General features: G+C 38.0%; 1 protein-coding gene across 3 annotated transcripts in view; it reads left to right on the top strand.

Moving 5' to 3' along the window:
• USP31 (ubiquitin specific peptidase 31) overlaps positions 1 to 19,372 on the top strand; it is a 100,908-nt gene that overhangs the window by 64,146 nt on the left and 17,390 nt on the right. For all 3 annotated transcript variants that reach the window (XR_007519557.1, XM_049903037.1, XM_049903036.1), the window contains exons 7-12: positions 811 to 991; positions 12,442 to 12,553; positions 13,177 to 13,271; positions 14,802 to 14,879; positions 15,476 to 15,605; positions 18,625 to 18,744. Coding sequence is in view for 2 of the 3 variants with exons in the window: in XM_049903037.1 (XP_049758994.1) it covers positions 811 to 991; positions 12,442 to 12,553; positions 13,177 to 13,271; positions 14,802 to 14,879; positions 15,476 to 15,605; positions 18,625 to 18,744 (716 nt within the window). In the remaining variant the exon portion in view is untranslated. The remainder of the gene's footprint in view (positions 1 to 810; positions 992 to 12,441; positions 12,554 to 13,176; positions 13,272 to 14,801; positions 14,880 to 15,475; positions 15,606 to 18,624; positions 18,745 to 19,372) is intronic.

Raw genomic sequence — 19,372 nt, 5'->3', positions numbered from 1 at the left:
ATTTCTTTTTTTGTGTGTGTGGTGGTGGTGGTGGTGGTGGCGTTTCCTTTTTCTCTTCTCCTGTTGGGATATTATTTCCTTAGGCTACATTTCCACAGCTGAAAATCCCGCATCAAAGGAAAGGAACAATTCCTTCTTCAAGTATTTATTGAATTCCTACTAAGCGTAGGACATTGGACTAGGTGCTGAATTGCTGGGCAGCTCTGATTAGTTCTGCTTTTGGACATTTCTAAAGAACTGTTTGATCTTCAGCAGCCAGCACTGTGCCTGTCAGACCTACATTTTTTTGACCTTAATGTAGGTTGAACCAGTCTAGCTGATTGTATTAAAGTTGACATGTTCTTCTAATGGCTCTGGGTCAGTAAGGGTAGTTTATCTTTTGTTTCATATGCCTGTTTCTTCAATCAGGCAGAAGAAACTGCCATTGGAAAACTGAAGATTAGTCTTTATTTAAAAAAAAAGTTCCTTTTGATTGCTGGTTGCATGATCTCACTTTAAATTTGTCCTGGTGGATCACCTCAGCAAACTTGTCCTTCTAAAACTATCTAAAATTTACTGAAGTGAAGAGCTTTAATTTTCAGTTTTTAAGATAAGTAAGAAACCTGAGTAAGGCTAGGTTAAAGAAAATATCTTTGTGGCTAGACGGGAGATCTCAAAGTAGAGCATTTGTTCACCTTTTTTTTTTTTAATTGTAGTTTAAGTTACGTAATGCGAGAACCTCTTATTTTCTGTATTGTGTAAATTTCTTTGTAATGAATGAATGAAAAGAATTTTGAAGAGATAAAATGACAGGTTCTTATTCTGTTTCAGGAATTCATTTAAACAACAATCTAAACCACCTGAAATTTGGCTTGGATCACCATAGACTGTCTTCCCCCACACAAGCAGCAGCAAAGCAAGGGAAAATGGACTTGCCTTCCACAAGAGCAGGAAGTGACAAGATTGTCCTTTTGGTGTGTAATCGAGCCTGCACTGGGCAGCAAGGGAAAAGGTAAAAACAAGGTTATTTTCCAATAAGTATTAAGACATTAGAAATCTGATATTTTCAAATGTTTTTAAAAAGCAGGGTTGAAAAGTTCTTACTTTCAATACTTGATTTCTGATTCTGATATTTAGAAACAAGTGTAAGTTGACCTGAACTATTGTTATTATTTTGTTTTTGTGGGGCGAGGGTATGAAATTAGAAGAAAAGAATCTGAGAAAAGCTCTTCAGCTCATCTAGTTTAAAGGCCCATTTCGTATGTATATTTTCGGCTTAGACTCTTCTTGGGGCTGTAGACCTCTATTCAGCTGCTTTCCTAGCAGCCTTTTTTCTCCCCACCTCCAAATTCTTAACATATCTACTTGAATGGTACAGGCACCTCAGATTTAGTCCCCAAACTGAACTCGTTATCTTGCCTTATAAACCTGGCTCACCAGTGTTTCTTGTCTCACCAAATGGCACCACTGTTCATTCAGATGTATAAGCCTGAAACTTGTGAGTTGGATCTCTCTCTCTAATCTGTCTGTTTCCCTCTGTAAGAATTTATGGGGGTTTAGAATATCTTTTAAAGTAACTTTATCAGAACAGTAATGTAATCTGAGTAACAACAAGGGACAGATTAGGGATGCTTCAGGGGAGGAAAAACTTTTTCTGGTATTTGTCAGGATAACCTTTATGTTAGCCTTTAAACTTTTTTTTTTTATTGCTGTAAAAATATATATAATAAAATGTTTTCCATTGTAACCATTTTTGAGTGTTCAGTTCAATGACATTAATTATGTAATTATAATCTGCTATCCAGTTTTTTATCACCCTTAGCAGAAACTCAGTACCCATTAAGCAGTTCCCCTCATTCCCCCCGCCACCATCCCTGGTAGCCACTAATAAACTTTCATCTCAATACGTTTGCCTATTCTAGATATTTCATATAAGTGGGATCATATAATAATTGTCCTTTTGAGTCTGATTTATTTCACTTAGCATAATGTTTTCAAGGTTCCTCTACGTTGTAGCGTATTTTAGAACTTCATTTCTCTTTATGTCTGAATAATAGTCCAATTTATGTATATATCACATTTTATTTATCTGTTCACCTGTTGAGGGACACTTGGGTTTTTTCTACTTTTTGCCCCTTGGGAAAATGCAGTAGTGAACCATTGGTATCCATATATCTGTTTGAATTCCTGCATTCAAGTCTCAGGTATGTACCTCAGAGTGCTGGTGTGTGTCATATGGTAATTTTATGTCTAATTTTTTTAGGAACTGCCATACTGTTTTTCACAGTAGCTTCACCATTTCACATTCCCACCAGCCGGGGACAAGGGTTCCAATGTCGCCACATCCTATTTAATATTTGTTACTTCCTGTTTTTCTTATCAGAGCCATCCTAGTGGGTGCGAATTGGTATCTCACTATAGTTTTGATTTGCAGTTTCCCAAAGGAAGAAAAGGAAAAAAAGACCAAAATGGATATCAGAAGAGATGCTGAGCCTTGCTCTTGTTTGTAGAGTAGCTAAAGTGAAAGGAAGAAATGATAAAGTAAAAGAGCTGAGCAGAAGATTTCAAAGGGCAGCTTGAGAAGACAAAGTTAAGTAGTATAATGAAATGTGCAAAGACCTGGAGTTAGAAAACCAAAAGGGAAGAATATGCTCAGCATTTTTCAAGCTGAAAAAACTAAAGAAAAAATTCAAGTCTTGAGTTGCAATGTTGAAGGATTCTGTGGGCAAAAAATTGAGTGACACAGGAAATATCAAAAGAGGATGAAAACAATACAGAGTCACCACACCAAAAAGAATTGCTGAATGTACAGCCATTTCAGGAGGTAGCATATGATCAAGAACCAGCGGTACTGAAGGAGGAAGTCCAAGCTGCACTGAAGGCATTGGTAAAAAAGAAGGCCTCAGGAATTGACGGGATACCAACCGAGATGTTTCAGCAAATGGATGCAGCACTGGAAGTGCGCACTCACCTATGCCAAGAAGTTTGGGAGACAGCTACCTGACCAGCCATCTGGAAGAGATCCATATATGTGCCCCTTCCAAAGAAAAGTGATCCAACAGAATGCGGAAATTATTGAACAATATCATTAATATCACATGCAAGTAAAATGTTGCTGAAGGTAATTAAAAAATGTTTGCAGCAGTACACTGACAGGGAACTGCCAGAAATTCAAGCCAAATTCAGAAGAGGACATGGAACGACGGATATCATTGCTGATGTCAGATAGATGTTGACTGAGAGCAGTGAATATCAGAAAGATGTTTACCTGTGTTTTATTGACTACATAAAAACATTTGACTGTGTGGATCATAACAAGTTACGGGTAACATTTCAAAGAATGGGAATTCCAGAATACTTAATTGTGCTCATGCGGAACCTGTACATAGACCAAGAGGCAGTAGTTCGAACAAAACAAAGAGATACTGTGTAGTTTAAAATCAAAAAAGGTGTATATCAGGGGCCTTTCACCATACTTATTTAATCTGTATGCTGTGCAGATAATCTGAGAAGGTGGACTATATGAAGAAGAATGCAGCATCAGGATTGGAGAAAGTCTCATTAACAACCTGCAGGATGTGCATGACACAACCTTGCTTGCTGAAAGTGAAGAGGACTTGAAGCACTTACTCATGAAGATCAAAGACTACAGCCTTCAGTATGGATTAAACCTTAACGTAAAGAAGACAAAAATCTTCACAGCTGTCCCAATAAGTAACATCATGATAAATGGAGAAAATATTGAAGTTGTAAAGAGTTTCATTTTATATGGATCCACAATCAATGCCCATGAAAGTAGCAGTCAGGAAATCAGTTCTACATCCAAGTTTGGTGAGTAGCATCTGGGGCCTTAAATGCTTTCAAATAGTCCTCTAAGATAAACTATTGGTCTCTGCTCGTATGGAGCAAAAGAGAATGAAGGAAATCAAAGGCTCAAAGGAGAAGCTAGTCCATGGGACTAATAGCCCACAAGAACCACAGCCTTTTCAAACCTAAGACCAGAAGAACTCAGTGCTGTTAACTACCACTACTGACCATTCTGACCAGGGACACAATTGAAGGTCCCAGGTAGAAAGAGAAAAATGTAGAACAAAACTCAAATTCCTAAAAAAGGCCAGATGTACTGGACCAATAGAGACTAGAGGAATCCCCGAGACTATTGCTCTAAGATACTTTTGAACTTGGAATTGAAGCTGTTTCTGCAGGTCATCTTTCAGCCAAATAATAGATTGGATTATAAAATAAACAATATCACCTATGAGTAATATGCTCCCTTAAACAATTAACTATATGAGACCAAACGGTCATCAGTTATCCAAAAGCAAAGGTGAGAAGGCAGGGAGGGGAGGGGAAGCTAGATCAATGGAAACAGAACAAACAATGGAAATAATGAGAATCCTGACACATTATAAAAATTATAACCAAGGACATGGAACAATTTGTATAAAAATTGTTGAAGGGACCCTAATTTACTGTTTAAACTTTTACCTAAAACACAATAAAATATTATTTAAAAAAAAAAACACTGGAGAAATTAAAGCAGAGAAGTAGCATGATTTAAAAAAAAAAAATGACGTATTGCATTGAGCAGATCTTCAGAACACCCCTTTAAAGTCTTAAAAAAGCGAAGATGTCACCTTGAGGCCTGACCCACATGGGTCACTCACATGGATGGCAGAACAGGGCAATGAATAAGGAAGAGTGAAGAAGAGGTGATGCCTTTGAATTATGGTGTTGGAGAAGAATATTGAATAGAAACAAATCTGTCTTGGAAGAAGTACAGCCAGAATGATCCTCAGAGGTGATCATGGTGAGACTTCTCACATACTTTGGATATGTTATCAGGAGGGACCAGTTCCTGGAGTAGGACATTATGCTTGGTAGTGGGTCAGTGAAAAAGAAGAAGACACTTAACAAGATGATTTAACCCAGTGGCTACAACAATGGGCTCCAACATAGCAGTGATTGTAAGGGTGGTGCAGGTCAGGCAGTGTTTCTTTCTGTTGTCCATAGGTTCGCTATGAGTGCACGTAACAGCGAGAACAACAACAATGACTAATGAGGTTGAGTATCTTGTTACGTGCTTATTGGACATTTTGTATATCTTCTTTGGAGAAATCTCTATTGAGTTCTTTTGCTAATTTTTCAATTCTTTTTTTTGATGCTGAATTGTGTTTCTTTGTAAATTAAACCTTTATCTGATACATGGTTCCCAAATATTTTCTCCCATTCTTTAGGCTGTCTTTTCACTTTTCTGATAAAGACCTTTGATGAAGAAGAGTTTTTAGTTTTGATGAAGTACAGTTTATCTATTTTATCTTTTGTTGCTCACACTTTTGATATCATATCTGAGTATCCATTGTCTAAAAGAAAGAAGTGTTTGAAACTGTACCGCTATGTTTTTTTTCTTCGAGTTTTATGGTCTTAGTTCTTATATGTGGGTCACTGATCCAATTTGAGTTAATTTTCCTGTATGGTTGTAGGTCCAACTTAATTCTTTATTCTTTTGCATGTGGGGAGCCAGTTGTCCTGAACCATTTGTTAAAGAGAATGTTTTTTCCCCATTGAATGGATTTGGTAATCTTGTTGGAAATCAGTTGGCCTTAAATGTGTGGGTTTCTTTCTCGACTCTCGATTCTATATTGGTCAGTATGTCTATTTTTGGTCAGTACTATACTGTTTTAATTACTGTAGCTTTGTACTTTATTTTAAAATAAAGAAATGTGAGTCCTCCTACATTGTTCTTTTTTCCAAATTGCTTTGTCTATTAAGGACCTTTTCAATTCTATATGAATTTGAAGGTTGGCTTTTCCATTTTTGCAAAAAAGGCTGTTGGAATTTTGATATGGATTATATTGAATCTTTAGATTGCCCTGGGTAGTATTGCTGTCTTAACAATATTAAATCTTTCAGTCCATAAACACTGGATGTCTTTCCATTTATTTAGGTCTTTTTATATTTCTTTCAGCAATGTTTTATAGTTTTCAGTATGCAAGTCTTTCACCTTCCTGGTTAAATTTATTTCTAGGTATTTTATTTGTTTAGATGCTATGGTAAATGGAACTGTTTTCTTAATTTCCTTTTCAGATTGTTCATTGTTTGTATATAGAAAGACAACTGATTTTTGTATGTTGATTTTGTATCTGCAACTTTGCTGAATTGGTTTATTGGCTCTAGTAGCTTTCCTTGGGATTTTTTATATATAAAATCGTGTCATCTGTAATACAGTTTTACTTCTTTCTTTCAGATTTGAATACCTTTTATGTTTTCTTGCATAATAGCTCTGAATAGAACATTCAGTACAATGTTGAATAGCAGTGATGAAGGTGGGCATTTTTGTCTTGTCCCTTATCTTTGGGGAAGCTTTCTGTCTTTCTCCATAGAGTGTGATATGAACGGTGGGTTTTTCATAAATACCTTTTACCATGTTGAGGAATTTCTCTTCTGTTACTAGTTTGCTTAGTATTTTTGTTATAAAAGGGTGTTTGGTATATTGTTAAATGCCTTTTGTGCATCAATTAGGATAATCATGTGGTTCTTCTCCTTTGTTCTGTTAATTTGGTGTATTACATTAATTGATTTTCTTATGCTGAACCACTCTGGTATTTCTGGGATGAATCCCACTTGATCATGGTGTATAATCTTTTTAATATGCTCTTAGATTCAGTTTGCTAGTATTTTGTTGAGGATTTTTGCTTCTATATTCATAAGATATATTGATTTGTAGTTTTCTTTACTTGTGGTATCTTATCTGTCTTTGGTGTCAGGTAATACTGGCCTCATAGGTTGAATTAGGAGCTGTTTCCTCCTCTTCCATGTTTTGGAAGAGCTTGGGAATGGCTTCTTTAAATGCTTGGTAGAATTCCTTAGTGAAGTCATCTAGTCCTGGATTTTTCTTCCTTGGCGGGTTTTTGAATACTCTTTGCATCTCTTCCCTTGTCAAAGGTCTGCTGAGATTTTCTGTTTCTTCTTAAGTCAGTTTTGGTGATTAGTGTGTTTCTAGAAATTTTTCCATTTCATGTAGGTTATCTCATTTGTTGGTGTACAGGTTTTCATAGTATTCTCTTAAAATCCTTTTTATTTATGTAGGATCAGTAGTAATATTGCTACTTATGCTACTGGTTTTAGTTATTTGTGTCTTCTCTCTTTTTTTCTTTTTAAGTCTGGCTAAAGTTGTCAGCCTTATTGATTTTTTCAAAGCACTGAATTTTGGTTTTATTGATTTTCTCTGTTTCTTTAATTCTCTAGTTCATTTATATCTTCTCTGATCTTTGTTATTTCCATTCTTCAGGTAGCTTTGGGCTTTGTTGGTCCTTCTTTTTCTAGTTCTTTATGGCGTAAAGTTAGGTTATTGATTTGCGATCTTTCTTCTTTTTTACTGTAGTCATTTACCACTATAAATTTCACTCTGAGCATTGCCTTCCATGTATTTCATAAGATTTGGTATATTGTTTTTTCCTTTTTATTCATTTCTACATATTTTCTGATTTCCCTTTGGATTTCTTCTTTGACCCATTGGTTATTTAATAATATATTGTTTGATTCTGGTTTTTTTTTATTGTTTGATTTCCACATATTTGTAAAATTTGCAGTTTTTCTTTTATTGATTTCTCATTTCTTTCTGTTGTGATTGGAGAAGGTATTTTTGTATAATTTCAGTCTTTTTAAATTTATTGAGACTTGTTTTGTGACCTAGCGTATAGTGTGTTCTGGAGAATGACCTATGTGCACTGAAGAAGAATGTGTCTTGTGGCAGAGTATTCCATATATATCTGTTAAGCCTAGTTGGTTTATCCAGACCAACCAAACCCATTGCCGTCAAGTCAATTCCAACTCATAGTGACCCTATAAGACAGAGTAGAACTGCCCCACAGGGTTTCCAAGGAGTGGCTGATGGATTTGAACTGCTGACATTTTGGTTAGCAGCCAGATACTTAACCACTGTACCACCAGGGCTCCAGTTGGTTTATAGTATTGTTGAAATCCTCTGTCCTTATTCATCTTCTGTCCTGATGTTCTGTCTATTGTTGAAAGTGGTGTGTTGAAATCTCTATTATTATAGAACTGTCTGTTTTTTTCTTCAGTTCTGTTAATTAATGTTTGCTTCATGTATTTTGGGTCTCTGCTGGTAGGTGCATATATTTTAATTATTTCTCCTTGATATTCTTTTTTCATTATATAATGCCCTTTGACTCTTACAGCAGATGTGACTTAAAGTCTATTTTGTCTGATATTAACACAACTATCTCAGCTTTGTTTTCGTTAGTGTTTGCAAGGAATATGTTTTCCCCTGTTAATTCACTTCCACCCTATTTGTGTCTTTGGATCTAATTTGTGTCTTTTATGATGGCATGTAGTTGAATACCTTTTCTTATCCATTCTTCCAACCTCTGTCTTTTGATTGGAGAGTTTAATCAATTTATATTTAAAGCAGTTTAAAGGAAGGACTTCTGCCATTTGCTGTTTACTTTCTGTACCTTATATCTTTTTTGTTCCAGTACTACCTCCTTTAGCGTTTAGTTGACTTTTTGGTGGTGAACTATTTTGATTCCCTTATCATTTGCTTATGTGTGTATTTTTTTAAGATATTTTCTTTGTGGTTACCATGGGGATTACATTAACATTGTAAATTTATATTAACGTACTTTAAATTGATATCAACTTAACTTCAATAACATAAAAAAACTATGTTCCTATACTGCTCGTCTCCCGCCTTTACGTTGTCACAAATTATACCTTTATATGTGTGTGCTCAATAACAAATTTATAATTATTTTTTATGCAGTTGTCTTTTAAATAACATAGGACATAGCAGGTAGAGTTATAATGCAAATATATCATAAAGTTGGCCTCTATATTTATTCGTGAAAATACCTTTACTGAAGATCTTTTTTCCTCCATATGGCTTCAAGTTCCTGTCTAGCGTCCTTTCATTCCAATTTAAAGAACTCTCTTTTGCATTGTTTAGTAGGGCAGATTTTGTGGTAATGAACTCCTTCAGCTTTTTTTTTTTTTTTTTCCTTCACAGGAATGTTCTTCTCTCATTTGGAAGGACAGTTTTGCTGAATATAGAATTCTTGATTGGCAGTTCTTTCTTTTTTTTCCAGGACTTTAAACATGTCATCCTACTGCCTTCTGGTTTCCATGATTTCTGAGGAGAAATTGGCACTTGATCTTATTGAGGTTCCATTGTATGTAATGATCGCTTCTCCTTTGCTGCTTTCATGATACTCTGTTTTTGGTGTTTGAGAGTTTGACTATAATATGTCTTGTTGTAGGTCTCTTTGGATTTACTCTCGTTGGAGTTTGTTGTCTTTTTGGATGTGTAAATTCGTATCTTTCACCAGGTTTGGAGAAGTTTTTGGCCATTATTTCTTCAAATACTCTTTCTGCTCCTTTCTTTCTTTCTTCTCCTTCTGGGACTCCCACAAATGCATATGTTGGACCACATGATGGTGTCCTACAAGTTCCTTAGACTCTGTTCACTTTTCTTCATTCTATTTTCTTTTTGTTCTTCAGACCCTGTAATTTTAATTTTTCTCTCTTTTAGTTCACTGATTCTTACTTCTGCCAGCTCAAATCTGTTTAACTCCTCCAGTGAATTTTTCATTTCCATTATTGTACTTTCAGCTCCAGTATTTGTTTAGTTTCTTTTTATAATTTCTGTCTCTTTAATGATTTTTAATGATACTGCCTTTTTTCCTGATTTCCTTTAGTTCTTTATTTTTTCCTTTGGTTTTTTTGAGCATATTTTATACTGTTGTTTTAAAGTCCTTCCCAAGTAAGTTCACTAACTGGGCTTCCACAGGAAGGATTTCTGTCACTTTATTTTGTTCTTTTGAATGGGCCATCCTTTTCTGTTTCTTTGAACCTTGTGGGTTTTTTTTTGGTTGAAACTAGGATATTTGGCTATTATAATGTGGTAACTCTGGAAATCAGATTGTTCCCCTTTCCTAGGGTTGCTTTTTTTTTTTTTCTCTTTCTAAATTATTAAAGGCACTTGTTCTCCATGTGTTTGGTGACTTCCCCTAACTATCTTTGCAAATACTCTCTTCCTTGATGTGCAGGAGGTCTGTCTTTCTTAGCTTGAGTTCAGCTAGTGTTTTGACAGAAAACGTCTCAAATGCCAGGGGAAATACAAACACACAAAAACCAAGATAAAGCAAAAATTTCTCTCAGTCTTTGCAATTTGGCTTTGTGCCTGAGCCCCCCTTGAACACTTAGCCTGGTTTGCGCTCTGTCAGCCTAAGGTGAAAATGTGGGATCTTCTCAGGTAATTGCTGAGCATACAACTTGCCCTGGGCATGCATGTGGCTTTCTCAGTCCTCCTCCCTGTCTCCCCCACCCCCCTCAGTGCTTTTGAGAGCCTTAATTTCTGAAACTCTGTCTCCAGCCTCTCCTTCCAGTCTTTAGGTGTTTATTTTATGCCTTAATGGCACTCTTTAGCCCCAGGCATCTACTGGTGGTTTCAGCCTTGTATTATTTCCTGCTGCCTCTCAGCCTTGTGTGAGCTTGGAGGTAGTCGAGACCAAGACTGAACACCTTGCTTCAGTCCTGCAGTCAGCGCCTAAACAGGTCAGGGCAGACATAAATTTGCAAATAAAGTCTGCTCTGCTTGTCCAGAACCAGAGACCAGAATCCCTGTCCGGGAGGACAAGCTGCCACTTTAAGATGGCCATACTGAGCTAGGGAGGGGATAGGGCACAGCCTTGTAGTAACCAAAGCTTTCCTGCATTTATATGTCATCTTTTTCTTGATCCAGTGTTTACTTAGTTGTAACTTTTTGACTGTTCTCCAGAGAGAGTTCTGACAAAGTTCATTCTGCTAGTTTCTGCTTGGTTTTTCTTGTATTTTGGTATTTCATTGGGGGATGGGAGTATGCAGCTGCTCCTGCTGCCACCTTGCTTCAGACCCTGATGCTAGTATCCTAAGAGTACAAATGTCATCATAATAAAAATGTACCTGGATGATTTACATGTGATGGTGACTTTTAGGTAGATGGTTCATGTTGAGCAGTAATGTGAATAAACTGCTTGATGATTGTTAGTAATGGGTGTATTGCTGGTCTTAGAACCTCTGCTTTGGGCTGAATCAGAGTTCATCTATTAGTGTGTTTATTCTTTCATTTATTCATTCAGCATTTATTAAGCATCTACTATATTCTAGGCTTTGGCTAAGAACCTTAAGAACCCGGCTATATAAGTAAATCACAGTTCTGCAATCAAATAACTCATGCTATTTTGGTGGAGACAGAAAAATTAAGCAGGCAGTATTTACAGCACAGTGTGGTTAGTGCTCTGGTAGGGATAACAAACCAACAGTTGCTTGCTGGAGAAGAAGAACACCTTCACAGGGTCTTGATATAGATAGTCTACAAGAAGTGAGGAAAGGGCATTCCAAGCTGAGGGAATTGCTTGGAGTAAGAAATGGATGCGTGAAAGTGGGACACATTTAGGGAACAGTAAATAAGGTTGAATGATTGGGGCTTGGCTGAGAATTGGGCTAGGCCGAGGGATCTCAACCTTGAGATACATATTAGAACTGCCTGAGACGCCCCTAAAAAAATCTCAGTGCTTGGGCCACATACCAGACCGGTTACATCAAAATCCCTGGGGGTTAAACTTGGACATTAGTGATTTTTTTAAAGCTCCTGGGTGATTTCAGGGAGCCCTGGTGGTGCAGTGGTTACAGTGCTTGGCTGCTGACTGAAAGGTCGGTGGTTCAAACCCACCAGCTTCCCTGCCTGAGAAAGATGTGGCAGTCTGCTTGCATGAAGATTTATAGCCTTGGAAATGCTATGGAGCATTTCTACCCTGTGCTATTGGATTGCCAGGAGTTGGAATTGACTTGATGGCAGGGGGTTTGGTTTTGGTTGGTAGATGATTTCGATGTGCAGCCAAGGCTGAGAACCATTTTACTGTCTCTCGTTCTCTAACACCTGTGAGCCCAGCATTGTGATACAGGAAACATGGCAGAGGCCAGATAGCTTCTGCCCTAGGGTAGGAGCTGACTTTCAGTGTCACTTCCTTGCCAGTGTTTCCCTAGTTGTCAGGGATGGCCAGGATATGGCTGCCTTGCTGGTAGACCTTCTGATTCTGTGTTTTCGCCTGGCACCTAACCCCTTTTCTGTTTGACTCATGTTGTTTATCAATTCATGTATACTCTCATCCCCCCTTCCCTCGCCATCTCGCTTAATACTGTCCCCTTGCCACCTCATATCCTAGCATCGTACTCCCCTAGAAACCATTTGGTATAAATGCTGTTAAATTTGATTTAGAAATCTCATCTGCTTCTGACTCTCTCATCTACTAAAGAGAGTTTTAAATGTCTTATTTGTTTCATTTTGACAATGGTCCTAAAACCAATTTTATTGTGATTCTGTTTGAAAAGGTCAGGAATAAGGAATTACATTATCAAAGAACTGCCGTATTTTAAGGCTACTCTAATACTTATCTGTGTTAGGTTTGGATTGCCTTTTGTGCTGCACCTGGAGAAGACAATAGCATGGGACCTTCTGCAGAAGGAAATCTTAGAGAAGATGAAGTGTTTCTTGAGGCCCACAGTTTGCATTCAGGTCTGTAAGCATTTTGATACTCCAGCATAGCATGCTTGTGTATGCATGAAAGAAACAGTCATGAAAATGGCCTTTAAAGTCCAGACCTCTGTACTGGAGGGAGGCCAGACACCAGGCTGGGACGTTAGGGAGCCCTGGCGAAAAGCTGTTTAATAAAATCAGCTGTGTTCAGATTTTCAAAACCAAGGACTTACCCTAGTTGCTGCAAGCTTTCCCTTGAACTCCTGGGTATTTCTTTATAATACTTGTTGAATAAAGTTGAGCACATGATAAGCTTGGAGAGGTTTTGCTAGAACATCTACCTGTATATTTTTAAAATTATGATTGCTGTGTTAAGGTATCCATGGAAGACCATTAAGTTAATGTTCAGCTAGAGCAATGTATTACCTGCCTTGTATAACATATTTGATATGTACATTGCACTTGGATAAATCATATTTAAAGTATATTAGACTTATATTAGACTGGTTCAACAGCCTAACAGAATATTATAGAGAACCAGTTTTGTAAAATGAACATTTACTAGCCCTCTAAATTTTTTTTTTAATCTTTGGAAGTGCCGCTGTAAAGCAGATGCACTTGAAGAGGAATTCAGCCTAACTCTCGTTTAACATCCGACGCAGGTGTGTCCATTCAGTTTGCGTGTGGTCAGTGTCGTGGGAATAACATACTTGTTGCCTCAGGAGGAGCAGCCTTTGTGCCATCCAACGGTAGAAAGGTAAAGAAAAAAATCACCTTATAGAATTTAATATATGCTCATGTGTACTTTCAAGTGATGTTTGGTATGATTTCCACATAAACATGGCAGATTCTTTAGTCTCATTTAGAAATTAAGTACTTATTTCATTTTTGATTCATATTTGAGGATGATACATGTTACTGTCTTTTTTAAAATCAGAAAAGTCATACTGTATGGATGTAGGAAACCAATTAACCTACGTCCTAGGACTACAGATAAATTACACTTTCATCTTCACCAAAATGGAAGTTTTCCCAGGTAGAAGTCTGTTTATGTCACATTCCTCCTTGAAATCCTTCAGCGGTACCCTATGGCCTGAAAGATAAAGCCCAGGTTCCACAGTATGTGAGGTTTTTCAGTTTGAACCCTGAACACCTCCCTTCTGTAACGTTTTGCTATCCCTGCCCCTACCGTCTTACACCTTCAGCGGTATCAGAGTACTGATGAGCTTTTAACATAACTGTACTCTTTCATATGTGTGTCTTTGCATGGCTGGTTTCCTCTGTCCGTAATTCTTTTCCTTCAAGCCTTTCTTCATACTGTCCCTCCTTTACCACTGGTAGAGTTAATCGCCACACTCTGAAATTAATCACTCCATTCTGAAAGTGAGTACTTTCTATGTGCTTTTGTTGTGTTTACAATACTCTGTAGGGTCACTACGAGTCGGAATTGACTCTGTGCCAAGGAGTTTTGTTTGTTTGTTTTTTTAAATTAAAATAATAGAGACATGTATATCTATATTACATGGATACATAAATATAGACACATTATTTTTATTACCGTTTTTTTTTTTTCAATAAATACCGTGGTGCCTGCATTTCAGGATTCCAGAAAGTATACAACATAGTCCTGTTTGAAATCAGCTCACTGTTTGGTTTTGGAGATGACATTTAATAGATTAGATAATGACCCAAAACACTGCAGAGCATGAAAAATGTTGGATGAGTAATGCTGACAGTGAGTGCTACAAGTTTCTCAAGAGGTTTTATGAAGGAAGGAGGTGGGACTTGAGTGATGCCTTGCAGGACAGGCAGGGTTTAGATCGGTGTGAGCGTAGTCCACGTGGTATTATCGCATGTAATATGGCATGTGATGGTATTAGGCATGGTCCATGGGGGAGGTGGAGAGGTACTAGAGCAGACTTTGCTACCAGGGAGAACCATTGCCCAGTCTCTATTTGGGTCAGTGAGAAATGGGGCAAAAAATTAGAAAGAGCATAAGAAACATCTGAGAGTGATTGTTAGCAGCCAGATAATGTGATCCTACATTTCTTCCAATCTCTTTATTTCTGTGTTGGACATTTTGATTTAAGGATTTTTCAGCCCAGACATAACCTAGTTATTAAGTTTGAGGTTATGGTGGTCTCAGTAGAAACTTTCCCTGATGGGGAACTATGGGAAGGTTTTCAGTAACTGTATTATGACCTTAGATAGGACATCATCACATTGAAATAAAATAATTTATTTAGAAAACAACGTGTGGCTTCTCCCTCCTTCCCCCACCCTATAGGGCATTAAAATCTTGTGGACCAGGTGGTACGGCTCATGTGAAATTAGTAGTAGAATGGGACAAGGAGACGAAAGATTTGTGAGTATATATATATTTTTTTACTTAGTATTTATGGAATCTTTAATACCACTTCAGTAGCACACCTTTGATCTTTCAAATTAGTCGAAGCACAAATCTCTCTTCTCTTTAGCTAAGTATCCAAATGTGTTGCTAATCATTTATTTACAGTTTATTATTACTTTCCTTTCCATTCCATTCTCTCTTCCAGACCCCAAAACCTTAGAACATTTGTTTGCTGCTAATGAGACAGAAGCTGTATATTCAGTAACTATAAAGGTCTAGGTACTTCGATTTTCTTATTAAGGCCCATTAACTCTAGTAAGCTATATCAAATACATACCCCTAGATACGAGGGACAAGAATATATGAATTAATCAACACAGTTCATGGCCAATCCCAGAAAAAACAACTCCAAGTTATTTTGAAAATTCCCTTGTAGATAGAGAACTTTTCAACATTTTGGAACATAGAAAAATTGGATTACCACTTTTGCTTTCTTATACATTTATCTTTTTGTTGTGAATTTATAGCCACTTGGTGAAGCTATATAATTGTATTTTTGTGTCAGTTTTGCAAGACATCCTCTGATAAATGCTTTTTCCCCCCAATCGCAGCTTGTTTGTAAACGCTGAGGATGAGTATATCCCTGATGCGGAAAGTGTCCGTCTGCAAAAGGAACGTCATCACCAGCCTCAGACCTGCACTTTATCCCAATGTTTCCAACTCTACACCAAAGAGGAACGGGTAAGAGGCTGGGCAGCATTTCTCGGGAGGTGCAGAGAGTAGGGGCGGTAAAGAGGGGAACACTGACAAGATGACAATGGAGAAACAAATTAAAAAAAAAAAAAACCAAACCCAGTGCTGTCGTCGAGTTGATTCCGACTCATAGCGACCCTACAGGACAGAGTAGAACTGGCCCATAGAGTTTCCTAGGAGCACCTGGCAGATTTGAAGTGCCGGCCTTTTGGTTAGCAGCCTTAGCACTTAACCACGCCACCAGGGTTTCCTGGAGAAACAAATACATCTCACAAAACTCTCAAGAATTTTTATGTTATGCTGGGCGCTGCACTCTTAATGAGTGTTTTAGTGCTGTTCCTTTTAGATATTGTTAACAGAGTGGTTTGAATTTTCAGAAATGTTGATCAATTGGAATGCTCTGGAATTGAACCTTTGTAGTTTATTCTTCTGTTTTTAATGGTTAATAATTTATTTTTTTGTTTCAATTCAGAAACCTTTAGTTTTTATAGTGACAAGAGCAGTGGTTCTCAACTTTTTGATACTTTCTAAGAACATTTTTTGTTGCTGTTGTGTGCCATCAAATCAATTCCGATTCATAGCAACCCTATAGGACAGAGTAGAACTGCCCCATAGGGTTTCCTATGCTGTCATCTTTATGCAGGCAGATCGCCAGGTCTTTTCTTCTGTGGAGCGACTGGTGGGTTCGAACAGCTGACCTTTTGGTTAGCAGCTGAGTGCTTTACCATTGCACCACCATGGCTCCTTCTAAAAACATTGTGCCAGAAACTATCTAAATTCAAGCTAATTAGAATTAAATGAAATTAAAAAAAAAAAAATTAGTTCTCAGTTGCGTTAGCCACATTTTAAGTGCCTAAAAAATAAAAAAAGTTTATTTTTTTATTTTTTAGTAAGCATATATGGCTAGTGGCTTCAGTATCTAATAGCCCAGACTTAAAGTTCTATTGGACAGTGGTGCTTTAGATCACTTAGCACAGTGCTTTGGAGATAGTAGGGGTTTGGTAAATATTTGAATGAGTAAACCAAAAAACCAAACCCACTGCCATCGAGTCGATTCCGACTCATAGCGACCGTACAGGACAGAGTAGAATGGCCCCATAGAGTTTCCAGGGAGTGCCTGGTGGATTCGAACTGTTGGCCTTTTGGTTAGCAGCTCTGGCACTTAACCACTATGCTACCACGTTTTCCATTTGAATGAGTGGATGGGCAGATCTGTGAATAAATGAGTCTCTGAGTGAGGCTCAGGCCTGTGTGTTTTTCAGCCTCCAGATAGTTCTGATATTTGTGCACCTCGAGAAACCTTGACTAAAAGCACTTGAAATTAATTCATTAAGCCTTGTGATGGTGTTTAGGGTCATGATCTTGATTACTAGTTGTTAACCTTCCCCTTTTGTATATAGGGAGTCATGCATTTTCAGAGCTGGAGGGAGCTTTAAAGAACTCCTTTTTTCTAAAGGTTTGGTCCTTCTACTTAGTTTCAAATAGATGACTGTCCAGCCTCTACTTGAATACCTTTTGTTATGAGGCGTCTGCCCACTCAAGAGACACACCGCTTGATCTCTGGATAGCTTTGATGGTTACTGACGTTAACCTGTAATATGTCAGCTTATGACAACTAACAGGTGTTAGTTCTGTATCTTGAGTTCTTTAAGAACATTGATGACAAGTTTTTTTGTTTTTACGCTTGTCTCACCTTCAAATATTCGAAAATAGGTTTCACGTTCTCACTGAATCTTCTCTCCCTCAAGCTGTTCAGAGTCAGTTCCTTTACCAATAGTTTCTCATAAGATGTACTTTTTTTAGTTTTGGGCTTGATAATAAAACGGTTGGTTGGTTCTGAAACTGTTTGATTGCAGGCTTTATATTGAGAACCTGTCCTAGTTTTCCAGTTTAGCTTTAGTTTTTAAATTGACATTAGAGATGTTTGAGAATGTCAGAAAGCATAGGGGAGAGCACACGTGGTTGATGACAGCACTGGCATTTGTATTGGTTTCCTGGGGCTGCTGTGTGTAACAAATGATCACAAACTGGGTGGTTTGAAGGAAACCCTGGTGGCGTAGTGGTTAAGAGCTGCAGCTGCTAGCCAAAAGGTCGGTAGTTTGAATCCACTAGGCACTCCTTGGAAACTCTACAGGACAGTAGTTCTACCCTATGTACTGTAGGGTCACTGTGAGTTGGACTCTACTCCACGGCAGTGGGTTTAGTTTTGGTTTCAGGGTGGTTTGAAACAACTGAAATGTGTTCTTTCATGGTTCTGGTGGTCAGAAGTCCAAAGTCAAGGTGTTGGTAGGATTGCTTCCTCCTGGAGGCTCTGAGGGAGAATCTGTTCTGTGCCTTTCTCCTAGTTTCTAGTCTTTGTCAACAGTTCTTGGTGCTCGTTGGCTTGTATATGCGTAACTCTAGTCTCTATCTCCACATGGCATTCTCCTCTGTGCCTCTGTGTCTTCTCCTTTTCTGTCTCTTATTAGGACATCGCTCATTGGATTTAGAGCCTACCCTAAATCCAGGATGACCTTGTTCTGAGATCCTTAGTTTAATTACATCTACAAAGAGACTGTTTCCAAATAAGGTCACATTCACAGGTACTGGGGTTCAGGACTTTGACATATCTTTTGGGAACACTTTGTAACCCAGTGGTCTACAAAGGATCTCACTGATCTAGAATGATGAGCTTGAGGAACCGTATTGGATGGAAAGGTGATGAGTTGAGTTTGAGGGGTGTGCTGAATTTGAGGTGCTTCCGTGACATCTAACATTCTCTGTAAAGTAGTTTACCTCTTCAGTTGTTACTTTTTGAGGAATAATCTCAACAAACGTTTGGGTACCAACTCTGGCCAGGTACCACTTTTGATTGTGTTTCTCCATCTACTCCCATAATGTACTATAGTCCAGTTTTCAGAGAGTTTCTGAGTTGTATATGCCCTGGCTAAAAAATTAGTCTAGCTGTCTCCTATAAAACCTCTTCCGTGAAGTGGCGTGTAACAGAAGTCGTTATCCTTGTTTTCAGCTTGCCCCAGATGATGCCTGGCGTTGCCCGCACTGTAAGCAGCTGCAGCAGGGAAGCATTACTTTAAGCCTGTGGACTCTGCCTGATGTGCTTATTATACATCTAAAGAGATTTCGACAGGTAAGGAAATCCTCTGTCACAGGGAAGAAACAAGCCCGTGACCATGGTTCTTCTGCCCCCTACTGGTGGGCTTTGTGGGATTCTCGGATGTTCCTGTTTGATCCAGGAAGCCTGTCTGTGTAAATATAGTTACATATCTGCCCCTTTAGGTGCCCTGGTGTTGCAGTAGCTAAGAGTTGGGCTACTAACTGAAAGGTTGGCAGTTCAAACCCACCAGCCGCTCTGTGGGAGAAAGATTACAGCCTTGGAAACCCTATGGGGCAGTTCTGCTCTGTCCTAGGGGGTCGCTATGAGTTGAAATCTACTTGATGACAGTGGGTTTCGTTTTTGGTGATCTGTCCCTGTTCGGGGTCATGTTTTGTTCTTTGCCAAAGCAAAATTTGAGAATCCTGTATCTTGTGACCCTTGTAATACTAAAAAATTTTAGTTCATATTGCAGGTATTTTACTTTGTCCTTGAGGGTTTGCTTTAGAATTTAAACTTTAAAAGTTGTGCTTAAATTTTGGTAAGTGTACTTTGGTATTAAAAAAAAAAAATAGGGATCATTTCTGGGGGAGGTAGAATTCTATTTCTACTTCAAATAATAATAGGTGTTGTCCTCCTTCCAAGGAATTGCTGTACAGATAGG

This window comes from Elephas maximus, chromosome 12, assembly GCF_024166365.1.
Source record: "Elephas maximus indicus isolate mEleMax1 chromosome 12, mEleMax1 primary haplotype, whole genome shotgun sequence".
In the NCBI taxonomy this organism is placed as follows: Eukaryota; Metazoa; Chordata; class Mammalia; order Proboscidea; family Elephantidae; genus Elephas; species Elephas maximus.
Note: the sequence above shows the minus strand (reverse complement) of the source record. Positions and strands in the feature narration are given on the sequence as shown.